Source organism: Pimephales promelas, chromosome 3, assembly GCF_988280905.1.
Source record: "Pimephales promelas chromosome 3, fPimPro1.hap1.1, whole genome shotgun sequence".
NCBI lineage: Eukaryota > Metazoa > Chordata > Actinopteri > Cypriniformes > Leuciscidae > Pimephales > Pimephales promelas.
The window spans coordinates 1,825,421-1,848,740 of record NC_142771.1 but is presented as its reverse complement, the minus strand read 5'-3'; the positions used below and the strand labels follow the sequence as shown (position 1 = coordinate 1,848,740).

The 23,320-nt window shown below is 41.0% G+C and overlaps 1 protein-coding gene across 1 annotated transcript in view; it reads right to left on the bottom strand.

The window, feature by feature from the left end:
* LOC120485791 (uncharacterized) overlaps positions 1–23,086 on the bottom strand; it is a 42,752-nt gene extending 19,666 nt beyond the window's left edge. Inside the window, exons 1-9 of the mRNA XM_089129254.1 lie at positions 22,788–23,086; positions 16,787–17,131; positions 16,352–16,717; positions 14,712–14,813; positions 9,028–9,366; positions 6,576–6,923; positions 4,688–5,104; positions 4,227–4,313; positions 3,704–3,796 (exon numbers count right to left, since the gene is read on the bottom strand). Of these exons, the coding sequence (XP_088985380.1) occupies positions 3,704–3,796; positions 4,227–4,313; positions 4,688–5,104; positions 6,576–6,923; positions 9,028–9,366; positions 14,712–14,813; positions 16,352–16,717; positions 16,787–17,131; positions 22,788–22,839 (2,149 nt within the window). The 5' untranslated portion in view covers positions 22,840–23,086. The remainder of the gene's footprint in view (positions 1–3,703; positions 3,797–4,226; positions 4,314–4,687; positions 5,105–6,575; positions 6,924–9,027; positions 9,367–14,711; positions 14,814–16,351; positions 16,718–16,786; positions 17,132–22,787) is intronic.
* Positions 23,087–23,320: the final 234 nt, after the last annotated feature.

The window sequence follows — 23,320 nt, the reverse complement described above, 5'->3', positions numbered from 1 at the left end:
GTACAGCATTGGATGGGCCTTGAACAGCCCATCCTAGTGCAGTATGAACGGCGATAGGTCCTCCATAAGATCCAATACGGACAGGCTCGTAAGGCACCAGCAAGTGTGAATGATCTGAGCCTATTAAGATTGATGGCTGAGCATGGACGAAGTCCGGTAGAGGTAAGCCTCGCAGATGGGAATGTTCCCTCTGCAGGTCAGAGGCACGACAAGAATGCTCAGCCAGGTTGAGAAATGGAGCAGTAAAGTCATTGGTTATAGGAAACCTAATCTTCTTCTTCCTCTGGCTTACTGGGGAGATATAACAGGAGATGGTCTCACCACTCATGGGAATTACTTCGTGCCGCACAGTCCTGAGATTAAGGCTCTCTGTTGGTCCTCTAAGTTGTAGCTGGGATGCTGCCGAAGTCAGGATGATTGTTCGCTCTGAGCCATCATCAAGTACGGCATACGTCTTCAGCCTCTGCCGGCCATTGATCAGTAAGACCGGAACTACCTTCAACATCACCCGAGGAGATCGATTTGGCTGATCAATGTACAGTGTGTCCTTAGTACAGGGTTCCCGTACAAGTACATTGAGAATGTCTGCTGTAGCTAAGGTCTCTGGGCGTTGTGATTGTGTGGCCAGTTGACGTGCAATGCTATGCAGGATGGTGAGATGTAGTTCGCTGCAGGTGTTGCAGGGCTTTTTAGGGTGCATTTCTCCGTCTTATGGCAGCGGGCACATCTGTAGCAACGATCATTCTTCTCTATCCAAGTTCTCAGTTCCAATGGGCTAAACTCTTTCACTTTTGGACAAGTTCCCAGGAAATGGTCATTGTTGTTACAGTATGGACAGAAAGGTTGGAACTTGGGTTTACCATAGAAGGTCATCCCTTTTCCACGGCCTCCTTGAACACTTGACTGGCTTTCCAACAGTGGCTGTGTTGCTTAGGTGCATAGCGGTAGGCGTCACCCTTCTCCCTTGACTTTTCTGGACTGGCTCTCGTCTCTCCACTGAAGCAGGGACTGAAACTTGTTGGGCAATACTCTTTGCTCTGGCTTTCACTTGGAGCCAGGCAGAGAAGTCTTCTAAGGTATATGTTTGTTCTGCGCCATCTTTCAGGATGCCACGATTCAAACAGTGCTCAACAAAACTGTCCCGGTAGTGAGGAGGAAGCTTGGTCAGTAGCCTGTCAACATGAGAGCGACACCGCAACTCACTTCCACCTGCACCGTCCACCGACTGCAGCATGCCGATCAATGACTGTACAGAAAGAGCAAAATCTTGGAATGTATGGCTATCTCCGAATCTGACAGGTGGTGAATGAAGGATGTCGGCTAGTTCACTTTGGACCAACTGCTGTGGCTGGCCATACTTTGCCTTAAGGGCAGCAAGAGCAGATGTATAGAGAGTTGAGGCGTGCATATAAGACTTTGCTAGCTTGTACGCAGTAGGCAGTCTCAAGTGGTCCATCAGAACCTGGAACTTATATTGTTCAGATAGGTGAGCATGAATATCTAACAGATTCTCCAATGCCATTTTAAGCAAAACAAAGTCACTTTCTCTTCCACTCTCAAAATAAGGCAGTTTTGGCTTGGGAATGCCAAAAGCAGTGGCTACTAACAGCTCCATGATACTAGCTCCTTCTGAGGTCCTGTCAATGGGCATATGCAAGGAAAGAGGTGCAGGCAATTTAGGAACTGGATCTGAGGGTCTTTGAATTTGGGCAGGACGAGGTACAGTCCGCGCTAAATGGAGGAACGAAGGAGGTGAAGGAGTTGTCTGTCCTGGACTAGACGTCCGAACTGCTTGATGTATCTCTTGAACAGGAGGTAGAGTCTCAGCCTGACTCACCGGATTTACATGCGGAGGTAAAGATTGGAACGAAGTGGTTGGCTGATTCACTGGAACGGAATCAGGGACAGATATTTGAGGACTAACTCCGGGAGCTTGCTGCTCTGAAACCAGGTCTACAGGTTCACCTGACTCCAAAACTCTAGAGCTCATTGAAAAAGGAGCCAACTCTTGAGGTGGTGGCAGAGCAGTTGGATGTTCCATGGTCACTTCTCTGGTGAATGAGGTTATTAGCCGAGCCTCTTCCCATTCTCGTTGAACTCTCCGCAGCCGTCGCTGTAGAGTCAGAGAGCGGGAGATCCTCTCTCTCTCCTTCAAAGCTGCTTGTGCTTGCCTGTCCAGTTCCAGAGTCTGACCATCTAAGGCTTGTTCCTCCTGGATTTGAATTTGGATCTCTTGCAATTCTCCACGTTTCCTCCTCTCCTCAATCATGGCTGCCTGTAGAGGGGTGAGCTCCACCTGTCTCCTCTTACATGAGCTTTGTGAACTTCCACTGCTATAAGTGTACGTATAAGAGGTGGCTTTCTTCGACCTGGATAATGACTCCCCCTCATCCCTCTTTCCTATAGATAGTTTAGGTCTCCCTTCTCTCTGTGAGGGTGGAGCTGGTTGTGAGGCTAGTTGTGGAACTGCATACTCCTCTGGTGATTTGGGCTGGACATAACAGTGGCTGATTTCTTCTTCCTCCACTCCTAGCTCATTGGATTCAGTCTCCTTTTTGTCCTCCACGTCTCCATCCTCAACAGCTGTTGTGTTAGATGGTTTAGTTTCTTGGCTGTGATGAGGGAGGCTCTTTGGCTTACTGGAAGCTTTTCCAACTGGAACCGGGAAGCCATAGCGGTCAGGTTGGCGCCTCTTCCGCCTGGATAAGGTGCTACGGGTTGTAACTGGATGAGCCCTCTCCAACTCTCTTTCATCTTTTTCATCCATACCAATGTCTGCCATGGCAACCCTCACTCAGTCTCCGGCTCGAAGGACCATTGTAAGAACTGTAGGTTTATGGGAATGGTTCAGGTAGAGTAAGGTTGGGTGAGCAAACAGAGTCTCAGTCAAAAGACATCAAATGGTATGGGACGGTGAATGAGGTAGAGAGAAGGCAAAGGCTTTTGTTTTTAACACCAGTAGTATTTATTATTGCCTCATGCTTATTCACTTGAGGTCAATGCATTGTCTGTGTGCTGTATAAAGAAATAACAAAGAGATAATACAATTAGTGACAGTGATTAACACCCATTAGACAATTATATAAATGAACAACAAAAATGTGAGTGTACTAATCATAATAAAACAGGCCGTAACATATAATGAAAAAAAAAACAATCTTTACACATGGCTCAAGGCACATGTGTGGCAAACAAACCAATCAATCAACAGTGCACATGTTGACAGAGTGGCAGTAAATCATAAAAAAGCTTAAAGAGAGAAAACACAATCAACTAATAAATGAACTCACGTAATTCATAAAGACGCACACAGCTATGCATCCATGGTGCCAGGAGAAAGTGCAAAGAATGAACCAAAGGGTTCAGAATCAACTTATAGACAACAGGTGAGGTGGGCGTGGTCAGGTGACAGGTGGCAAAGTATCATGGAAAGAGCAAAATGGAGTTGAAAGGGAATAGAAGGGCAGGAGTCTTTTCACTACCTGTTGCAAAAACGTGTGGAAAAAACTACAAAGTTTGCTAGGCCAAAAAGGCTGTTAATCGTGTGATTAAAAAAATGAACGCCATTAAAATGGGTTTGCGTTAACGCCGTTAATACGTTTAACTGACAGCCCTAAAATGTACTGTCAGTTTATGTGAAAACAATGTGTCTATCATAATTGATATACTATATGAATCTATAAATATAATAAATCAGCCACACCTGTGAAGTGATTGATATACGGAGCCGTCCAGAGCAACATCAGCGGCCTCAGGAGATACAGAGCAGAACAAAACACTGACTCAAACACAGATCCTGAAACACACACACACACACACACATTACTAACAACAGACCGACTCAAACACTGATCCTGAAACACACACACACACACACACACACACACACACACATTACTAACAACAGACCGACTCAAACACAGATCCTGAAACACACACACACACACACACATACACACACACATTACTAACAACAGACCGACTCAAACACAGATCCTGAAACACACACACACACACACACACACACACACACACATTACTAACAACAGACCGACTCAAACACAGATCCTGAAACACACACACACACACACACATACACACACACATTACTAACAACAGACCGACTCAAACACAGATCCTGAAACACACACACACACACACACACACACACACACACACACAGAAATGAGTTGTTGATTATTAACTCTCAGTCCTGAATCACTGACCTTCAGATAACCCCCAGAGGACGAAAGCGAGACACATCAGAATATTTGGACAGAAGACGAGGAACATCTGAAGATGAAAGACTGAGTCTGAGAGAAACACACAATAACACATGTTCAGTTAAACAGATTTAAGAAAGATTTAAATTATCAGTATCAGTTATTCAGTTTTATTTAAGTCACACATCTCTGTTATTTCTGGCCATTACATTTATAAATGAATTAAATTGTGTTGGAAACACAAATGTAATATTATAACTGAACACTAATTAAGCATAGAAGAGTTGCTCTTTTCCTATGGAAGGATTATTAGGTCAGATTGAAAACTAAAGTCTAAATTTGAAACTAAAAGTCTAAATCAAAAAGTTGAAAGTTGAAAATGAATTTGGTATTTAGGATTGGGCATTTGGTATTATTGGATGGACCCAATAATGATTCCATACTTTTCTTTTCTGTTGACTCACCCAGTAGTTTCAGCAACACTTTTATCTTGGTTGTAAATGTGCTGGGATTCTCAGGTGAGCCACTGTGAACTGTACATGTGTATCGTCCTTCATCTTCAGCTCTCAGATGGTCCAGCCGGAGGGAGAAGTTTCTGTGTTTAATCTCCTCAGTGAAGAAATGAGCTCTGTCCTGATAATCCTGCGACTGTGCCTCTGGTCGACTCTCACCACCTTCATACAGATGAACTAAAGTCTCTGAGTCTGTGTCTGAGTCTGAGTCTGGGTCTGAGTCTGGGTCTGGGTCTGTTCTTCTCCATTCCACCTTCAGATCCTCCATTAGTAAGGGTTCATCAACATCATCATAATCATCATGACAGGGCAGAAGCACTGAAGATCCCAGAGGAACAGGTGTGTGGCAACAACGTTCCACAGAGAATCCTAAAAATGAAACATTTATGTGAAATGTTAAGGCATAAAAAAAAAAAAAAAAAAAAAAAAACAACAACAATGAGGCCTTCTTTGTAAAACAAAAATTGCATTAACCTTCGAATGGTTTTCGTTTCCTGTTTACACTTCTGGGCATCGGGGTCTATACGACCCCAACAATTGAGTAATTGTACAAAAAAATATATACATTTTTAATCATACAAATAATATATCTTTTTTTTTTTTATTTCTCATCTATTCCTTAATGCTGTGTTTTGGTGATATAAAGTACTTTTGTATCCATATACCACACAATTCCTCAACTACACCATTAGCTTGCTTTTACCAGAGCCCGTCTAACGGAGAGCCTTGGCACTTCCTATTAGCCTTGTTGTGTATCATCTTGGTTGCAGTTCCATTAGAATTCCACTGGGGGTGATCGCGGGCGAGAGCAGAATGAATGGGAGTCTATGGGGCTAAACGGCTAAAAGTGTCTCTTTCGCCTGCTTGTCGTTAAATCAAAATAGATTTTATTGTTGATTCCGCAAGTTCAATATAGATTATAGGCCAAAAGTCGAATGAACGAGTACTTATGTCCTTTTGATTTCTTACAGGTTAGGCCGTTGTTGGCCGTAACGCGCTAGCATTCTGCTATTGTGTGACGTCATCACAGTTTTGAACGGATTTTTAGACCAGATAAGTGAACTTAAAAATGCAATTTTCAGCTGAGTGTATTTTCTTAGCCCTCCCTTTTGAATGCAACTTTCAAATTACATCCTGAGAAAAGTGGATTTCTGGGGGTGAAACCCCATTGACTCCCATTCATTCTGCACTCGACCGCGAGCGCCCCCGCATGGACAGAGACGTGTTATTGCAGTCAGTCCAGAACCCGGAAGTGACCAGCCAGTGCCAATTCTCTTCAATTAGACATTCTCTGCTTTTACTTGTTTTACTTTTACTTTTTTTGTTTTATATATGTGAAATACTTATTTTCTGTTGTGATACTTTCTACTCGAATCTCTAAACATTTTCTGTGTTCTTTCGGATCATTCATGAAGAAGTTAAAGCAACTTTTAAAGGCTGTTCTCACATCAGTGTATAATTGAGGGATAATGAGTTCAGTTTCTGCTGAGTAGAGATGTGTTTCTCAGCTCAAAACCACCATAATTCATTACACTCATTGGGATTTTTTTAACATTATCTGCTAACAGATTTTAAATACACATTCACATGTACAAACCCAGAACCAGCTGATAAAGCATATTAATACATCCTCAGATATAAATGCATTCATTCATTCAAAATTAAAATGTATAATTAATAATATATGACCAGCCCAGACAATTATATTTATCATTAAATGCATCAAACAAATGTTATTAAAAGTCTGAAATGCTCTTTCTATTGTAACTATATTGCTTAATCATAGTCATACACTAATCACGGCTACAACCGCAGCGGTTTCTGTCTTTTTTCCACTTACCCAGTTTCAACTGTCTTTCTTTTGAACGCACACACTCCTCGTCTCTGTAAACGGTATATCTGTAAACTCCTTCATCTCCAGCTCTCAGCTTTTCCAGACGGAGGGAGAAGTTTCCATCTGTAATCTTCTTATTAGAGAAATGAGCTCTTTTGTGAAAGTCCTTGTGCTGTTCCTCAGCTCGACTCTTTCCATCTTTATACAGAAGAACTAAAGCCTCTGAGTCTGAGTCTGTTCCTCTAGTTCTTCTCCATTCCACCTTCAGACTTTTCTTTAACAATCTTTTCTTAACCTGACAGGGCAAAACCACTGAAGATCCCAGAGGAAAGCCTTCACCAGACATTAATAACGCTATAAAGGATTAGAAACATGTGTTAAATGTCCAAAAACTATTTAAAAGAGAAAGGAAGTGGACAAAAGATCATCTGCGGTTCAGTAACTGTAAGAATATTTTGTCAAGTTTCTTTGTCAGTCTCTTTAAAAAATGTGCATTAAAAAGGCCCTTTATTGAGGGTTTATTACGGGTTAATCACAGAAGGTTATGTTTATCAGTGAAAGAACTGACGTCTGATCCTCACACAGACGATCATCATCCATACACACAATGTCTTATCAATTATATAGGAACAAAAGACACACCACACTTGCATAATCGCTAGTCCATCATTCACAACTTTCTATTAATTAAAGCTGCAGTCCGTAGCTTTTCCTCTTTGTCGCCATCTCTGTTCGAAATCTGCAACTGGAGTTATTCGCGAAATTATCAGCTTTACATGGGTTGTAAATCGGCATGAAACAGCGCGGAAGAACACAGTGTTTTGAGGCGAGTGCTGCTGTCAATCACCGCGCTGTGTGGATACTGTCATACAGAATCACAGATTTACTTTTTGAAAGTTTGACCAACATAAGAACATTCACCGGAAAATGTCTTCTGAACAAGTAAGTAACATCCATTTCGTTCTGATCAACTAAGGGGGAAAAGCATTCGACATGATAAGCGTCGTTAGATTTAATCATTTAATTTTAATCAATAATTTTCTAAAGCCAGATAAAACGATGTTTAAATCCTTGGGTTTGTATGAGACGGTTTCCTTAAATCCGAAGTATGACGTCTTTTGGGTTTTATAACTGCTGAATCTCCAGTTGACACTGATGATTGTTGTTTGGATCTTTCTGGATGCCATAAGTTTAATTATGTGAAGTGCTGCGAGAAAAGCCTATACATCTTTACATCTCCTCACGCGCAGTATAGCCGGCTAGCCGAAACTCCTTTTTTGTGTTTACAGGTGTGACGTAATGACGCAAAGACATGCTCGAATTTCCCGCGGAAACCCACCAGTACCACTGGAATTAAAATCATTATTACAAGCTAACCGTTTTGAATCTAGCTATGGCAAGCAGATAGTTTTGACCACTGGCAGAATATGTTTTTTTTTAAATAATAATTTTGGATTTTTTAAAACTATTTTTAACGGACAGCAGCTTTAATTCTTATGGTTTAATATCCAAAATACAACAATAAATGCTGTGTTTTCAGTTTAATGGTATGCATGAATTAATTAAATAGCAAACAATCAGAATATGTTTCAAATTAATCTTAAATGTGCTGAATGACAACTTTTCCAGTTTCAAATCAGAAAAACACTGGTATGCAATACATTGCAAAAAGTGGAAATTAGCAATTTTTTAGAGGGATGCATGTTTCTTAAAGGGATACTCCACTTTTTTTTGGAAATAGGCTCATCTTACAAAATCTTACAACTCCCCAAGAGTAAACAGTCGGGTTTTACCGTTTTCAAATCCATTCAGCCGATTTTCTAGTCTGGCTAACGCCAGACCATGTATCATTGAGAATGAAACGTGGTCTGTAAACCACATGTTAAATTTCTCGTATTTGAGGCGTGGTTTACGAATGCCCTGAGCCGTATTATTGGGTCCTACGAATATCTATCAAATGTGCCCGTTCTGTGTTTGGTTCCCTTTTTCAGGGGAAAATTTGGTTCATGGTATCAGAATAAAATCGTGCTGCGGCAAGGCAGAATGGGGAAAGCCAGGCTACCGATTTTCTGATATTTAGAGGAATATCAGTAACCAGACAGTTTCTGGTCCCATTCAGAAACTGTCTGGTCACTAATATACAATTTCAAAAAAAAAAAAAAGTGGAGTATCCCTTTAAGTATTTGGTTGAACATCAGTAAGTGTAATTATTGTGTAATTATAAGTGTAATTATTGCAGTGTATGTGCAATCATCCCATCACTGTACACTGATAGATTCATATCATATCACTGTGTAGACACCAACTGATAACATATATCTTCTGAATATGTAATCTTGATCATACAGTTAGCTATAGCTCTGAATATATAAATAAAAATCCTGAATATAATATACAAATAGTATTGTTGATTTACTATTAAGAGTCGAGTTTGATTTGTTTTTATCCATTGACTTACCCTTAACCAGATTTGTCTTGGCTGAAAACACACACTTGTTCTTGCTGTGAACTGTACATGTGTATTCTCCTTCATCTCCAGCTCTCAGATCGTTCAGACAAAGGGAGAAGTTTCCATGTTTAATGTGTTGAGGAAGTAAATGAGCTCTATCTTTATAATCCTCCTGCTGTTTCTCTGCTCCGTCTTCATACAGATGAACTAAAGTCTCTGAGTTTCTTCTCTTTCTTCTCCACTCCACCTTCAGATCTTCAGTTAATAAGTTTGGAGGAACATGACAGGGAAAAACCACATAATCTCCCAGATCGACATTAATGTTGCAAGAATTCTGCACAATCAAACCTGAGAAGGAAAATAAGTTTAATTTCAAATGTGAGGTAAATGTGAGGTTTTAATAAATCTATCACAAATTAAATAACACAAAAACATGTTCATATGCCAATCCGATTTATTTATTTATTTATTTATTTGAGGGACGATGTACACTGATCAACATTCAGAACAAATGTAAGTGTGCCCGAGTTAGCCACAGGCTAGTTTTCATCGGCCCCCTTGTCAGATGTTATTGGGCATCCTAAAATAATAATTTGTTATAATGCAATACAATTCCTTATACAATAAATAAAAAGTTAAAAAATGTAGACTGTGTTAAAATCACAAATAATCGAGTAAACATGATGAGCAGATAAAATCAAAAAAATAGATATTTTTTATATATTTTTTATATATGATACAGTTATTGTTGGTGAATGGGACCACCCAGACAGCAAACTGACATTGAATCAACGTGGAAACAACGTTGATCTGGCATTGTTTTGCTCATCGAATTAACGTTGAACCAACGTCAGACGCGGCATTCTTCAACGCTAAATGAAAATTGGTTTGCTTTCCTAACATTGAAACAAGTTGATTTCAAGTTGATTTTCCGTTAGTTTTGATGACGCGTCTGACGTTGGTTCAACGTTAAATCGATGAGCAAAACAATGTCAGATCAACGTTGTTTCGATGTCATATTTCCACGTTGATTCAATGTCAGTTTGCTATCTAGGCATTGTCAATGTTGACAGTGTATTTTCAATAAGCCATTTCTTAACATTAATCTTAAATGAGTAATAGGATGTGGACTCTCTAATTAATGGTGGTAATTGTGCAGTCCCTCCTCGCTGCACCTCTTGAAACTCTGTTTGCATTGGATTTTAAATTGATAAGGCCAAACAAAAGAGGAGGAGCTGAACTGTGCACGATCTTATAAACTAAGCCGACATTTCTGTATTTTATGAGGTTTTCCCAACTAAGCAGTTTATGCTTCTGTAGGATATGACAATGATGATAACAAAATGTTTTTTTTATCTAGAACTTTAAGTGTTTGTTTGTATAATTACAAGTGGTTTTAAAGGAGAACTCCGGCGCAAAATAACCCTTTGGTCTAATTACACATTGTTACCTAGTCAACCGTTATCTGAGATTTGTTTTCATGATTGCCGAATGTAAATAGTTTTATCTCTAAAAACAGTTTAGCCTATAACAGTTTAGCACAGTTTGGCCTTTAGCCTATGCTTCGGTTTGAATGTAGGGACCCTTGTTATGCTGTCGTGTTACTGTGGGGCTATTTTGAGCCTTGTTAGTGATAATAACAAGCGATTTTTATTTGTCATTACTCTATGCCCTATATACTAGCGTTATACTAGCGTCATAGGCTAAACTGTTTTTAGAGATAAAACATTTTAACATTCGACAATCATTAAAACAAATCTCAGATAACGGTTGACTAGGTTACAATGTGTAATTAGACCAAAGGTTCATTTTGCTCCGAAGTTCTCCTTTAAGGCTCTAGAGTGTGCGTTGGACCAACTTATCAAACAGTAGGTGATGTGTGAGAGAACCAATGAGTGGAAGTATACCTTAGCGGCCTCAATTGATAGGAGGATTCTGATATACCTGATTAACCAAATTGAACGTCTCTGGTTGCGTATGAAACCTTAGTTCTCTGAGAACATGCAGGGAATGAGACACTGTGTTGATGATGCTATGGGGAACGCCTCAGGTGTGACAGGTGTCTGAAATCAAATATCAACTCACAGTAATCAGGTTGACCGGCGACAGCCCGTGCATCATCAGCTTGAATGATGAGCACGCACCCTGGTTGTATAAGAAGGGCGCCTTGAAACCGTGACAACATCTTTTCATCTTGGCATGGCAAGGAACGCAGTGTCTCGTTCCCTGTTCTCAGGGAAATAAGGTTACGTAACCAGGGACGTTCCCTTTCGAAAGGGAACTCAGCACTGTGTTGATGATGCATTGGGGAATGAAATACCCATGCCGCCATGAGGGGAGTGCATGTCAGAGGCAGTGACAACTGTCAAAATCAGTAATTCAAAGGAACACTGAAATCACTCACCCTAGGTCACATTGGGCTGTCCGGTCATAGCCCAAACTAATGAACCAAGAAAGCCAGACCATAATCAATGGGGGGGGGGGGGGGTATATCTGGGCCAGCTCAAAGTCTTAGGATCACAACTTCCTAAAGGAAGAGGTCACATCTAGGGACCCCCAAAGGGACCCCCAGCCAGTCACTATTCAGTCGAAATACCTCCTGAAATGCCCCCAGGTTGGCCTGGTGATCTAAACTAAGATGCATAGTCTGGCCATTGCCTGTCTGTTCAAGACAGAGCCTCTGGAAAATGCCTTGGAAAGGCATCCAAAAACCGAAAGCCAGTGAAGCTGGCAGAAATCATTCAGTTCAATCATAAGACCTGTAACCTGACATCCACACCGCGTGGGAGCTACTTTCAGAAGTTTAGCTAGAGAAGGGAGTCTTTCGTACCCTATGTCAATGACAGGACGCATCTTAGAGTGGGTCCTGAGGTCAAGATCTAGGCGGAATTTGGCGACCACAGTATGTGTGAGCTCATAACCAGAAAGGCCTGTTGAGGCCTGTAACCCTGTGACCACAGTATCTGGTAGCTCACATTGAGGGAGGCCGGATGAGGCCTCGAACCCAATAGGCACAATATGTGGGAGCTCAACAGTATGTGTGAGCTCATAACCAGGAAGGCCTGTTGAGGATTGTAATCTGGCGACCACAATATGTGGGAGCTCATAACCAGCAACACCTGGTGAGGCCTGTAACACAGCGACCACAGTATGTGGGAGCCTGTAACCAGGAAGGACTGGTGAGGCCTGAAATCTGATGACCACATGATGCGCCCTGCTCCCCCTGCTGGGAGGAGGCGGTGCACCGAAAGCGACACTGGCCTTCTGGGTCTGTCCCAGACCATGACGGACCAAGCCCTCCCCTCTGCCTGGGCTGGGACGAGGACCTCGGCGGTATGCAGCTCTTAAACGCCACAGAGCGCGCCCCCGCCTCCCTGAACTTATCGACCACCATCTCGACTGAAGTTCCGAAAAGCTCGGATGGCGAAACCACAAAATCGAGGAGAAAAGTTTTTCCTTTCTCCCTGATGTCAGCCTGGTTGAGCCACAGATGGCTCTCTGTGGCCATCATAGCCACCATCGCACAACTGATTGAAACAGCTGAGAGTCAAAGCCGCGCAGCTCTGCAACCACGTCAGACATTTGCAACAGTTTATTTTTTTACACAAAGTTTGATTTTACGCAATTCATCTGTTTTGCAGTTCCTGCCTCTATTGTTTTCACTTGCAGATTGCTGTTCACAGGCTTGCAATACTTTTGGCCGCAGTTGTGCGCAAAAACCATGCCAAAAGTGTAACTTGTACTGATACTTCGCACCCTCGATGCAAGAACACAGAATGACCTGTGGAGCGGAGGGATCGAGATCTGAAGTACTGTCCTTCGGGTCGAACACTGCAGGCTATCTAAGGGACGGAGCATTTGGAAATGCACCTGTGTAATGCACCCGTTTTAGTTGACACAGGTCTAAGATGGCCCTGACCCACCACTCTAAGGTACAGTGAAATACAGGTTAAAGAAACCAATTTTCATATCGGCTGGAAGGAAGGCTACATCGTATCCTTTGCCAGTAGGATGCGATGTGCGCTCACAGGACAGGAGCAATGCTCAACACATAGGTGTGATGGATATCACTAGCTTTAGGAGCATTTTAGCTCAACACCTAGGTATGAATAAAATCACGAGCCAGGGCGGAAGCCAGCGAACTGAATCGCAATGAGTCTGATGGCAGACGTACCTGAGATGGGGCAGCAAGATGGAGACAGGGACCTGGCCCGGAGGCGGCCCGAAGCAGGGTCTGAGTGTGGAGCATGACACTTACCTGTCTCCACTGAGTGACAGCGTGAGAAGGCAGATAATCGGGTCCTCGATCACATCCAGGGGCCAGCTGGCGAACAACTAACTCTTGGAACCCAGGGAAGGAGAAATTGCTCTTTTTTTTTTAAATGTGGGTACCGCTGGTTCCACATTTTGGGAACCAGCAGCAGAACAAACACACACAAAACAAAAAACCTCACTCGGTCCTCCTCCGAGTGAAGGGAGTGGCTGGAGACCATCTCCAAGAGCATTCCTCCATCCTTGGGGTGCCCGCATCAGGTCAACGTTTCCGCTGTCGTTTACCGCCTGAGGCGGGCGGGGCGCCCCTTCTGCGACCGTCTCCACGCTGAGACCTGGGTGACGTCTGCTGTGATGGTCCAGCAGGAGCGGAGGCAGCAGCAGGTCGTCGTGGGGAGGATGTGCCGGATGGCCTCCATCTGCTTCTGGGCAGCCGAGAACTGCTGCGCAAAATTCTCAACCGCTTCGCCGAACAACCCAACCTGGAAAATGGGAGAGTCCAGGAATCGAACCTTGTCCGCTTCTCTCATATCTGCCAGGTTGAGCCAGAGATGGCGCTCCTGGACCACAAGAGTGGACATCGCCAGACCGACCACGCAAGCTGCAACTTTCGTGCCCTGGAGGGCGAGGTCAGTTGCAGTGCGGAGCTGACCCATGAGCTCACGGTCTGAACTACCCTCTTGCATGTTCATGAGTGCCTGGGCCTGGTGGACCTGAAGCAACACCATGGCATGCAGAGAAGAAGCGGCTTGCCCACAGGCTTTGTAAACCTTGCCTGTGAGAACGGATGAGAACTTACAGGCCTTAGAGGGGAGACGAGGCTCCCCCTTTCATGAGGTAGCGGTCGCACTCCAGAGCTCTTCTGGGAAGATAACCCAGAAGGGACACTAGAGAGGGGCTTGGGGATGGGGACCCTCCTCTCATTCTCACGAACGAAAGTGAGTCTAGACCTTAGCACAGAGAATATATACAATATTCAAAGAAAATGGAGTAATCTTTTTTCCCTTTTACCGCACACATTACTGATGAGCAATCTGTCTATTATTTTACTATAGTTTCCTGAGTTTAGTACACTAGAAACACAGAGCTTTAGGATGCTCCAAATGTGATGATTTAAATTACACAATACTATATCACAGCTTCCATCAAAATGTCTTTAATGTTTTATAACAAATGTATAATCTGTCTCCCTATCTTTGTGTTGTATATGTCAAAAGATTACTGATTAATGATAACTAAGATGAATGAAACCCATCATCTGTCACACTAACAAACTTTTGACTTATTGACATTTTCTAAACTGTGTGTGTGTGTGTGTGTGTGTGTGTGTGTGTGTGTGTGTGTGTGTGTGTGTGTGTTATATGTGTACCTTTAATATGAGATCTACAGTAGATCAGAATATGTGTGTGTTATTTGTGTACCTTCAGTAGGAGATCTACAGTAGATCAGACAGAAGAGCAGAAGCACAGATCCAGATGCAGAGATACAGAGAATCAGCATTATTATGTGTAACACAGAGAAACCTGTCAAAAAACACAGTTATTAATAACATTAATCTGCAAAGTTTCTTATATATAGTTCACAAATTTGCACCTAAAACATGATTAAGTAGGAACAGACACACATTTAGCTAAAATTGGACATTTAATAGATTTCTACTACTGAATTTGATATTTTTAACACAGGTAATATTGTTACACTTGCCATTTTTTCTAGTGTATAGCAGTTTGCTATGTCTCCACCTCCCCATAATGAGTTTATTAGATGAAATCATAACTCATCTACTAGAGAAGATTGTACAATAACACATTGAAGTAGAATTATGGTTTAATTCTGTGTCTAGTTAAAGTCATTTTGTGTTGAGCTGAGCTGCAGACCCCGCCCCTCCTGGTGCTGGAGGTGGTGCCTATCTGCAGTCAGCTAGTTAGTCACCAGGTGGGAAGAATCTGGTGATTAGGTGTCTTGGAGTCACTCACAGAGTGTTCAGCAAGCTGGAATGATGTGCTGAGGAGCTGGAAAAAATGAGATTGCAGGACTAAAGCTTGTTTGAACAAGGAAGGAGTCGGTGAGCATTCGTTTGTGCAGTGTGGTGGATTTTAACATAAAAGTGAATCATCTAATTATATTTAGGGTAAAATGTGTGTATAAAATCATGTGCTAAAGATTGTGTAAAAGAATCATGTGTTTGAATTGTAACCTGAAGTGTTATACATTTAACATTATAAAGGTTTAAAAGCATAGTTAAAAGAAATGTATTGTAAAGTTTTAAAGGGGTTAAAAAGCTGCTAGAGTTAAGGTAAAATCATTTTAGCAGTGCTTTAAAAGTGTCTTTATTTGAAAAGTGTCCTCAAGAATGATGCTTTATTATGGTTACTTTATTGTGTTTTGATTTACTTGTGTTTGTGTTTAAGGTTTTTACCTGCTTTTGGCCATGACAACTTTCAAATAAAAGAAAAGAAAAGAAAGAATTGATTCCTGGTCATTGAGTAAAATCCAGTCCAAACCTTCAAAAACAAGCATACCCTTTCAAGTGGGGAAAACTACAGGGATAAACTTCACTAGAGTGAGGGAACTTGACATTTTGTATTTGTGTTAATATGCTCTGGTTATGGCTATGTTTGCTAGAATGTGCTTTTATATGATTTTCCATGTTTTATGGACTTATGGCTTGACAAGTCAAAACTGTCATTTTTATAATTTCATGCAAGTATTCAGAAAAAAAAAGAAATGAAACGAAGGATTTAAATGTGCTTTATGTGTGACTGAAGTTACAGCTAACATGTCTATCGTTTCTCTCGTGACGAACACTGTCCTGAACTGTGTATTCTGCTATACAGCACACACTGTAGCTGTGTGAATCTGATCTCAGAGGAACTGTCACTCTACAGTCGTTTCTTTGCATATAATGCTGTTCGGTTATTGTCCATTAAAAACAGCAGTTGTATTCATTGGAATAAATCAAAATCACTTCGAGGTTAAAATTGGAATCTTAAAAACTTGTATATACAACTGCATGCAAATGTATAACTGAATTCCACTTGTGTATTATTTATTGACTCACCCAGTCGGTCCAGCACCACAGTTGCATTGGCTGAATGTCTTCCAGCAAACACATGACACATGTAAACCCCTTTATCCTCCGTTCTGACGCTCTTCAGTCGGACAGAGAAGTTTCCTCTGGGGATTTCAGCGGTGAAGAACTCAGCTCGGTCTCGGTATCGCTCATCTGATGAACCTGGAAAGGTCTTGTTGTTTTGGTAGAGCAGGACCAGAACATCTTCATCTTCATTATCTTCATCAGTTTTCTTCCAGGAAACCTCTTCTAAGTGTTCAGGTTTGATGTGAGAGTCGACAGAGCAGTTCAGAGTGACGTCTTCACCCACAGACGCAGAGATGGACCGATCTGATCCTGAGACCAGCAAACGCTCTGAAAGAACAAACTGTGTAAATATCACACACCTATCTACACACACAGATCATTTCAGTTCAGACTCACCAACATCTTTTATTTGAACCTCCGTTTCTCCAGAGTCCTGATGACTGTAAACTGTACATGTGTATCGTCCTTCATCTTCAGCTCTCAGATGGTCCAGCCGGAGGGAGAAGTTTCTGTGTTTAATCTCCTCAGTGAAGAAATGAGCTCTGTCCTGATAATCCTGTGACTGTGCCTCTGGTCGACTCTTTCCATCTTGAAACAGATGAACGAAAGTCTCTGAGTCTGTTCTTCTCCATTCCACCTCCAGATCCTCCATTAGTAAAGGTTCATCAACATAACAGGGCAGAACCAGTGAAGATCCCAGAGGAGCAACCAGAGGACCAGAGGGACCGTGCACAATGAATCCTGAGACAGATACATAAAATAAAGCTTGCTATGTCATTTTTTCAAAGCATAATGGATACATCCTCATATAGAGCATGATTACTGACAATGTACAGTAGGTGCATTCAGGGGTGTCCCTATATGTTGTTGTTTTTGTTTTCAAGTTATTTAGTTTGTTTACTCGCAGAGGGTCACTGACAGCCTCTTGGTTTTGCCTTTCACATTTACGACACACTTATAGCATCGCAATATTTAATCTTGGGAAACATGTCATCCAAAAGGGTGTCAAAAATATTTACTATTTGACCGAATTGGAATCTCGCCTGAGACGGTCCCCTTCCAGCACCCCGGTTAACCCGCCTGATCCCCCGTTACCTGTTGGGGTGGAAGAAGGGACAAGGCTTTGCACTGAGAATGTCTATGACTGTTACGTTCCCCTTACCGTCTAGGGGTTGCAAGGGGAAGTAACAAAAGGAAAAGCCAAAAGGAATGGGTGAGAACACACTTCAATCCTCTGTCCCAGTGTAGTGAAGATAATAGGTAGACACTCAGTCTATGTGCTAGTTCTGGATTTATCACCAAGTTCACTCAGGTGTGTCGGCCAGAACACCTCTTAAGGCCAAATGTTCCAGAGTATGAAATAAATAGTGGAGAAATAATTCTGATTCTGTTTCTTTATTCCTCTTTCTTGCAATTCTGTGAGTATTGGTGGTGTGTGTGTGTGTGTGTGGTCTCTATAAAGAGAGAAACAAATTACAAATGAATAAATCAAACATAACTATGCATGCACTCATTCCTCTCTATGCACTAATATACATTACTAAAAAAAAGCAAACAATAATCAGCATATAACTATACAGTATATCTCTTAAACTCTAATACTGTAAGAATAATATAAAGATTCAAACACTTATTATAAAGATCCTCAGATTTTCCATTATAAGTAAAATTCTAACATCACTTACTTCTTATAATACTCAACCACAAAGTACTGATCAATCCTAACAAATATAAAGGATAAACACATCTACTGATCAATCCTAACAAATATAAAGGATAAACACATCTAAACACGATATTACTATCTTTAACCTGACGTACTAAATCAGATGAGTCGAAACTCTAACGTGAAAAGTACTAACGCGAATATAATTAGCACCTCAGTCTCAAATCGACTCCTTAAACTCCCAACTCTTATCTACATCAAATAACAGAAATAACTAGTTTAACAAATAATATAATACCACAGTTTTACTTACTTTTTTCATTTACGCACACTCTGAGGGAAAGTGCAGCTCACACAACCAACTGACCAACCGACTATCTCTATCGTACTGCATACTAAGTATGTGATGTCAGATAGTATACAAACCAGCGCGCGCCTCAGCCACCGTTACAAGCGCTGAATCAACGGAAGTGAATGTGAAACATAAACCCTAATATTGTCAACTACACTAAATAATAGCAACACTAAAATAACTTTGGGGCCTTTTCTACACCCAGAGTGAAGATGACACCAGACAATATAAATGTCAAAGAAAGGATTTTATTTACAAACAATATATTAAGGGAAAAAAAGGACAGAACATGAGTTCCTAGGAAGCAATGGCTCAGGGGAGAGCAAGGCCTTAAACAACAAACAAAACCGCCCACTAACTAAATTTTGGAGGAGTTCTAACTTACCTAAGAAGGGTTAAACAAAAAGAAATAAACAACACAAACTTTAATCAACTCCCTTACTATACCAAAAAAACAGAGTCAAAACAGAATTCAAAGAAAAAGGCACTCACCCCCTACAGCTTCCCTTACAAAAGTAAATATTAAACAATAATCAAGCAAGAGTTCAAGTGCAATCAATTCCTTCTCAGTTTTTAGTGAGAACAAGATCTCTCAAATCAGGCCACAGCTAAAGTGAGTTAGCCACTGCTAACTCCTAACCACAATCTCTGAAAATCAGCAGAGAGTTATCAACAGTTCAGTCTGGATCAGGGGAGAAGTGTGCTCTCCTCTGCAAACGCTGACTGCACCCTTATACTCTCCGTCTCAGGTAGCTTCACAAATGAGTGTCAGGTGCTGATGATTAGGCCTGAGAGCGAGTAGAGAGAGGCAGCAAGCAAACAACACAGGGAACACGACCATGCCCACTCTTTCAGAAACAGAGTAAATCAAAAAGGTTCAAAGAAAAAACAAAATCAATAATATAAACAAATAAATAAATGAATGAATACGTCCTGGGACGTAACACTGACGTTCCATCTAACCCTGTATAGTGAGGCTATTGGAGAGCAGAAAGCATGCAACACTCCACATGTTCCTCCCGGAGTGGTTATAGTCCATAATATTACATATGGACAGATCATAAGGGCAGTGCTACAGACAGATCCCGCCTTGTGCAGGGGTGAAGTCAATACCATTACAGAGATGGTTGAGTTAACTCTGCTGAGGGAAACACGGGCCTGCCAACAGCCCAGCTAACAGGGAACGTTCCCAGAACATTCACTAACGTTCTTTAAAAGTTGTGTAAATGTTAGGACAAAACGTTATTAAAATAATGTTTTCGGAACCATCATATAACGTTATTAACGTTCTTGTAACGTTGAGAGAAAACGTTCTTACAACAACGTTCTTGGAACGTCTTTATCACGTTATTTGTATTTGATGAACGTTCTCATTACGTTGATAAAAAACGTTCTTAGAACAACGTTATCGGAACGTCTTTATCACGTTATTTGTGTTTGATAAACGTTCTCATAACGTTCCAGCAACATTATGCTAACCTTAGGATAACGTTCTAACAACATTATGCTAACGTTCCAGCAACGTTCTGCAAACATTAAGACACCGTTCCAGCAACGCTAAGCAAACTGGACATTTCCACGTTTTTAGAACATTTTAAATTAACGTTCCCACAACCAAAATGGAACGTTAGAAAAACGTTCTCAGAACCTAACTTTGTTAGCTGGGAGGGAAGCCGTACCGTGGAAGAACACACATATGGGATCAACGAGAAGGGGAATCACAACAGATGGGTATCTAGTCTAGTAGGCAAGACAAGTTTGGTTATATAGCACATTTTATACACAATGGTAATTCAAGGTGCTTTACATAGAAGAAATTTAAATTCTCAAAAGAAATCAGAATAATTAAAACAGTTTAGAATAAATAAAAAAATACATTACAAACACTCACAGTGGTATAATATTTGAGTAGTCTAGTTCCTTATTGAAAGCATGGATGTGGTCTTTGCAGATTGTTACGACCCTGCGTTCTGCTTGCTCGCCTGCTGGTGGCGTAGTTGCTCAGAGAGCGTGGGAGATCACATACACCTGCTACCTGATTATCTTTAATTGTGAAGAGGATCAAACATCTCCTCTTCACTTCGTCTATTGGACTGACAGCCTCTGGCGAAGTCATTTGAACCTTTTGATTTACAGCCCATACCAGCCGTCTTTTACTCCCCAACCGGATTATGATTTTCCCCTTTTGATTTGAAACCCTAGACTTTGTTATATTCAGTTAATTGTGATTTTTGAGGACAAATAAAAACTTGCAAGTCATTTTGTTGTACTTGTATCTCTATATCTGGACTACAAGTTTTGTCTTCCGCCACATGCGCTCTGCTCTTCTGCATTGTCTTTTCATATTTTGCTTTTTTTCTACCACTATTCTTCCTGACTTTCACTGTTAACTTTTGAGTTAAACGAATCAAGGAGAAAATCAACAGAGTCAGCAGATATGCTTGGTGTTAAATATATCGGGCTCTATCTTGCACCCCGCGCAAATGATTTTATATAGGTGATGCATGTCTCATTCCTATTTTGCAAAGCGGACTTTTCCCCTCCACAGACGCACGTCGGTAAACTAGGGAACGAACTTGCGCTCCCTGGGCGGATCGGCGCAGAAAGGAGGCGTGTTTCGGCGTAAACATTCCCTGGTGCTATTTTACACTACCAGAACACAATTGCGCCACTGACCAGAAAAACCTGGTCTAAAGTCAGTGGCGCGTTGAGCGTTATTCATAATGCTATTTTAAGTGCGCATGCTTGGCCATAATTTAGCGGGTACACAACGCGCTATCAACACAGATGCAGTTTTCAAATCATACATTATAACAAGGAAAAATATGAACACATGAGGGAAATCACTGTGGTTTACATGAAGATGAACAAACCTTATTGTTATTACCCATTTTTAAGGCTAATTACTGAAGGATCAGACCTGTTTGCCCAATAGTGGCAAGACACATACGTATATAATGTTTAACCGACGCTGATGTGCGAGAGTTCTCCCATCCCTATACAACGTCACCTCTCTGTCTTTCACTGTCCTGACGAGAGCGTCGGTCTCAGGAGTGCGTGAACGCTCCTGGCGCGCTCCTGGTAAACCCGCCGTTATAATAACAATCCGTCATGCTGTTGGATGGCGCTCGGATTGGTTTATTTCCGTTATGCCCAAACCACACCTATGAATAATGAAGCTACTTCAGACCAACCCCTTTTAGATTAGCGCCAGGCGCAAGAGGCATTTATCCCGCCGGGAAAACAGCAACAGCGCCGGGACCCGCACACAAAGTTACTTGCGCTTTGACACTTGCGTTTCAGATCGTTAAAATAGGACCCCGGGTGCAACATAACATTCTAATCATAATTAATTCAATTTCAGAGGGCACTAATTAAATGAATAAATTAACCATGTTAATAAATAGTGTTCTAAATTGGGGGGATGACCACACAACATTAATTGTCTCCTGAATTTTAATTCTTGCCGCCACATTCCAACAATGGATCCAAAAATGAATGAAGAAATCATGAATTACAAAACTCAAGGCACATACCCATTTGACATAAAAAAAGACCATAAACATGTAATTCGCAGACGTTCCTCTAATTTACAAATTGATGGCAAGTAATGCAAATGATAATTATTCTACACAGTGGAGATAGCTCTAGATACAGACAGGAGTGATGTATAATGATACACCACTTGATACAAACAAAAAAAACAATACTTGTCCATGGACTATAGCCTTCATATAATTGACTTGCCAGCAACTAACATCAAAAATACTGCAATTTCAGTTCCTATTTCTTTCATTGGGCCTTTATAAAGGATCCATCTAAATTGTTGTTTAGATTTATTTTACTAAAGCTATAAAGCTATTTCAATGGATGGCCAACTACAAAAATGGAATATAAATGTGTTTCTTGCAATAAATAACGAAATCAGTCTTTTTCCTGCGCTAGAGGCTTATATTTTACAGAGCCTTAATAAAACATCACATTGACATTGGTAATACGTTTTAAATTTGAAAAGAAATAACCTGGATTGAATCGACAGATGGGAAAAACTTTCGGAAAGTTTCGGGAAAAAATACAATAGCCTACTTTTTTTTTTTTTTTTTTTTTACATTTTGGCTTCCGGTACATCCAGTTGCGCTTCTTGCTCGTATTTAGTTCTGGTGGTACGTGTGAGAACGCATGATTTTGTATTTTTGTAAAGGGAACAGGAATTCCGTTAGAGAACAGAATCGACCGCTAAAAAAACAAAAAAAAAAAACAAAAAAAAAAACATAGACCTACAATAGAAGTTTGAAAAAGAAGCCACAGCGGGCACTTTCACCAATCACTTCCAGTATGCGCACAGAGAGAATATAATCAAAATATAATAGTCTACGTACCATCAGCGATCAGCAGCAGTACTGACAATATAATACAGTTCGTCTGGTGCATCTTCAAATGCCTTTTAGATGTTTCGCTAACGGATGCTCATGCCCGTTATGTCCGCAGAACAATTTTACTTTCACTTGTATTCTTTAGCTACTTTCAATTTTAAATGTTCCTCCGGCTGCGTCGAGCAACTTCCTAAAATACAGGCAGTAGAAACATACTGATATGATCAATCCCAGAGATAGTTATCATGTCTTTATAACAGAGCATCACCAAACTAACAGGTTTGCCACTGGTCACGCCATGCAGCCGCAGTTTAAAGCCAGATTTGTCTTTTTTAATGAAGAAAAAAAAAAAAAAAAAACAAACATTGTGCGCCTATTACTATGATTACGGTACTGTCAGGAACTGCGAGAAAGAGAATGAAGTAAATAAATACATTAAAAATAAATAAATAAGTATTTATATAAAGTAGGCTACATAACGCTTTTTCAGACGTCATCATTAGTTTTATAGTAGGAAAGGCTAAAAATAATGTTTTGAC